General features: G+C 44.2%; 1 protein-coding gene across 1 annotated transcript in view; it reads left to right on the forward strand.

Moving 5' to 3' along the window:
- The window catches only part of ciapin1 (cytokine induced apoptosis inhibitor 1), a 13,565-nt gene that overhangs the window by 5,011 nt on the left and 4,439 nt on the right, over positions 1-4,115 (forward strand). Inside the window, 3 exon segments of the mRNA XM_008296807.1 lie at positions 541-776; positions 1,211-1,287; positions 1,627-1,748. Of these exon segments, the coding sequence (XP_008295029.1) occupies positions 541-776; positions 1,211-1,287; positions 1,627-1,748 (435 nt within the window).

A 4,115-nucleotide genomic window follows, 5' to 3' on the forward strand; every position in this document is an offset into this window, starting at 1 on the left:
CCAACACCAAGAACCTGTGAACTCCAGGTTCTGGTTCCTACCAATGATCCACATCAACATTTAGTCTGAACATCTAGAACCAGAACCTTGTCTGGTCCAACTTCACCACATCAGGTTCTGCTGATGTTAGAACCTCAACAGCTGGTGAGATGTGACCAGAGACTGGGTTCTAGTAGAACCATGAATCCATCCATAGACAGACACTAACAGGAACTTTCTGGATCAGCACCAGCCTGGTTGGAGGTTTAGCACATTTCTCCATTTCTGAGGACCAATAGTTGAACTGTGTCCCCTGCTGGATCCATCCAGTCACTCTGAGCTGATTCAAACTATTCTGTCACCACGTTTCATGTCTGGTGGACTTTTATTTCTGGAGATGCTGAACGCCGTGTATTCACTGTATTCATGTATCAGAAAGAATGAAACTGAATCCTTGCATCTCAGTGTGTCTAAACATTCATCAGAAGCTCATTTCAGTGCCTGTAAGGCTTTTTAAATGTTCTTATTAATGCTCTTTGCTTATTGTTCTTCTATTAAAAGTCCATAATTTAACCTGTCTGAGCACCACTCCTCTCCTCTGTTGACCTGCTGACCTTCTGGGTTTCAGCTCAGTAAAGCAGAACTCAGTCCCGAGGCGCTGACCTCCCTCCGGACCGCCACCGGTTACCAAGGAAACACCTTGTCCAGAATCCGCGTGTCCGCCTCCAAACCCGACTACGAGATGGGATCGTCCAGTCAGATCAAGCTGTCGTTTGGGAAGAAGGCCGCCCAGCCAGGTACCAGTTGTTTAATCCGTCCATAAGCAGAATTATTCTGCTCCTGTGGGACGGTTTGTTCCTTCACCTCGTATCGAAACACGTGTTTGATGAACCTACGAAGTCTGGCAGCTTTACTACACTGAGAGTTCTACGAGTAAAAATAAAAGCTGTCAGTTAAACCAGAACAATAGAGACGCATGTGACTCTGACTTTATGATCTTTAGTGTCTTTGCTCAAACAAAATCAAGGTTTTTTTTTTCTTAGAATTTCTAAAAACTGATGGAGAACCTCCTGCTCTTTGCTTTAAACACTAAGTCTGACGAGGTCCCGTCCAGTCAGCGTGTGAATGATCTCCGTGCTGCGTCTTCATGTCCACTGACTTCAGATGCTGTCGGTTGTTTTGTTCTCAGACTTGGTGTGAAGCTAACATTTGCTAAATTCTGCGTTTTCAGCAGAGAAACCTGCTCTGGATCCCAACACGGTCAAGATGTGGACGCTGTCGGCCAACGACATGGCCGACGACGACGTGGTGAGTTACGCTCAGAGGTCTGATGATCCACAGAGCAGATGTTTAGAGATGACGAGCCTTCGGTCGATAAACGAACCCAGCTGAAGGACGTCGTTTGGTCCTTGTGGCTCAGGGTGATGCTGGAGGTTTGGTTGTTTTAAATGTTTTGGGGTTTAAATGTAAGCGGGGAGTCATTCTGAGCTTTGAGCTGATGAATCTGATCAAACTGAACAGAGGAAGAACTGGTCTAACGCTGAGAACCTCCTGCATCCACACATAACGCTTCAGAGCTCTGACCAGAGACCACGGCAGACCGTGACAGCTCCGTCATTAGACTGTAAATACCTGTCGTCTGTCCAGGACCTGCTGGACTCCGACGCTCTGCTGGACGAAGACGATCTGAAGAAACCCGACCCAGCGTCTCTCAAAGCTCCGAGCTGTGGAGAAGGAGCCGGCAAGAAGAAGAAGGCCTGCAAGAACTGGTGAGTCTAACACGTGTCTGGAACGGGCTTCCTGGTCATCAGTCAGTAAAGGATGAGTCGTCAAAACGAAGGAGGTAGACGAAGGAGCGTCACGCTGTCATGAGCTCAGAGAGATGAAACAACTTTATTAGTCCCATAAACGGGTCAAAGTCGAATCCAGCTGGTTAATGACCAATAGAAAACAATGAAGTACAACAATCAGTGATGACAACAGGTCAGATGGTGAAACTTAACAGCAGCTGATGGAACACATGGAACCAGGACATCAGGTTTGTGCGGCCCGACCCGCTACACATGCCCACCGAAGCTCATAGTTCTAGCTTAAACAGAACTAGGGGGCGCTGTGGAGCCACTCTGCCACTAACATGCCCAATTCCTTTAAAATATCACAATATATAAAGAAATATAAAGAAAGTAGGATCGTCACAGCGGTTCTGATTATATGTCATTTAAAAAATAAGTAAAATACACTTAAAACTTTTAAAGATTTTCACAACAAACATGTTCATGGAAACACAACGAGATGAAAAAACAAACAAAACAAAACCATCTTTTCCCATCAAATCATCTGATTCNTTTTTTTTTCTGTGATGGAATCTTAAAACAATCGTGTGTTTTGGTTCTTTAGGTTTGAGCTTCCTGTTTCAGTGGTTATCCTCTTTTTTTTTTTTAATCCTGTCCGTAGAAGCTTTTTGTAATCTCAGTTTTTAATAGTTGCTTTTTAAAAAAGTTCCCAGCAGAACCGTTCATCCCACATTTTGGATTCATGGATCATTGGAAAGTGTAAAATGTTTCCAGCTCTTATAAATGCTGTAAAAAAGTTATTTATTTCTTAAAGATGTTTTTCAAACCTGCCGGCAGTCCTGAGGTCCACAGGATTAAATGAGATGATTGTCTGTCTTCCATCGTGGTGCCACTGAAGTTGAACGATGCTCCAGAGGTTCTCCGTGATGTTCAGGAGCTTCATCTGTTTGTGTTTCAGGGACAGAAGCTCAGACGGTCAGAACGGCCGACAAACTGACGTCGACTCTGAAGCTGTCCGGCTTCACGTCGGTGACGGAGGTGAGCGAGAGGATCCACAAAGTCTGAACCTGAAACTAACTTTACTCAGTTCAGATCACATGAGGGAACATGTCGCTGAACCGACACCTAGAACTGACACCTAGAACCCATACCTAGAACCAACACCTATGTATGGTCTAAAGTTGATGAAGCCCAGTTTGACTAACTTTTTTCCCCGTAGCTTTCCAAATGTCCACACTGTATGCCTTGCTGAGGTGTACTCCAAAGACAAAATCCAACTGACACCAAGCTGTTGTTCAAACAGGATTCTTTAGTTCACAAAAAAATTAAATTTGCAGACGAAAAATATAAAGCAAACGAGGATACAAAAGTAGGAGCAGTCAAAAAACTGTTCGGCTCCATGCCATCATTCAATTTCCCAGGATCCCTTGCAGATTTAAGGGACCCTAATATAGCGAACCAAAATATCAAAAACAAATCAATAAACCAAAAGACCACACTAACACAAAATTCCAATATCCAAAAATATGATTAACAACATTTAACCAAATAACAAATAAATTTAGCAAAATAAAAATGTTAATCATAATCTATGTCAAAGTTACTCTTGAACAAAAAATCAAAACCAAATAGAAATAATCGTGGTAAAATAAGAACCAAATCCAAAATCAAAGAAATAGATTTAGGCTCCTACAACCTAGAACCGACATGCAGAACCGACACCTAGAACTGACACCTAGAACCAACACCTAGAACCAACGTCTAGAACCGACACCTAGAACCGACACCTAGAGCCAACACCTAGAACCAACACCTAGAACAAACGTCTAGAACAGACACATAGAACCAACACCTAGAACCGACATGCAGAACCCACACCTAGAACCAACACATAGAACCGACATCTACAACCAACACCTAGAACCGACATGCAGAACCGACACCTAGAACCGACATGCAGAACCAACACCTAGAACCCACACCTAGAACCAACACGTAGAACCAACATCTAGAACCGACACCTAGACCCAACACGCAGAACCAACACCTAGACCCGACACCTAGAACCGACACCTAGAACCGACACCTAGAACCGACATGCAGAACCAACACCTAGACCCGACACCTAGCACCGACACCTAGCACCGACACCTAGAACCGACACCTAGAACCGACATGCAGAACCCACACCTAGACCCAACACCTAGACCCAACACCTAGACCCAACATGTAGACCCAACATATAGACCCAACACCAAGAACCTGTGAACTCCAGGTTCTGGTTCCTACCAATGATCCACATCAACATTTAGTCTGAACATCTAGAACCAGAACCTTGTCTGG

This window comes from Stegastes partitus, unplaced genomic scaffold, assembly GCF_000690725.1.
Source record: "Stegastes partitus isolate 25-593 unplaced genomic scaffold, Stegastes_partitus-1.0.2 Scaffold1152, whole genome shotgun sequence".
Lineage (NCBI taxonomy): Eukaryota > Metazoa > Chordata > Actinopteri > Pomacentridae > Stegastes > Stegastes partitus.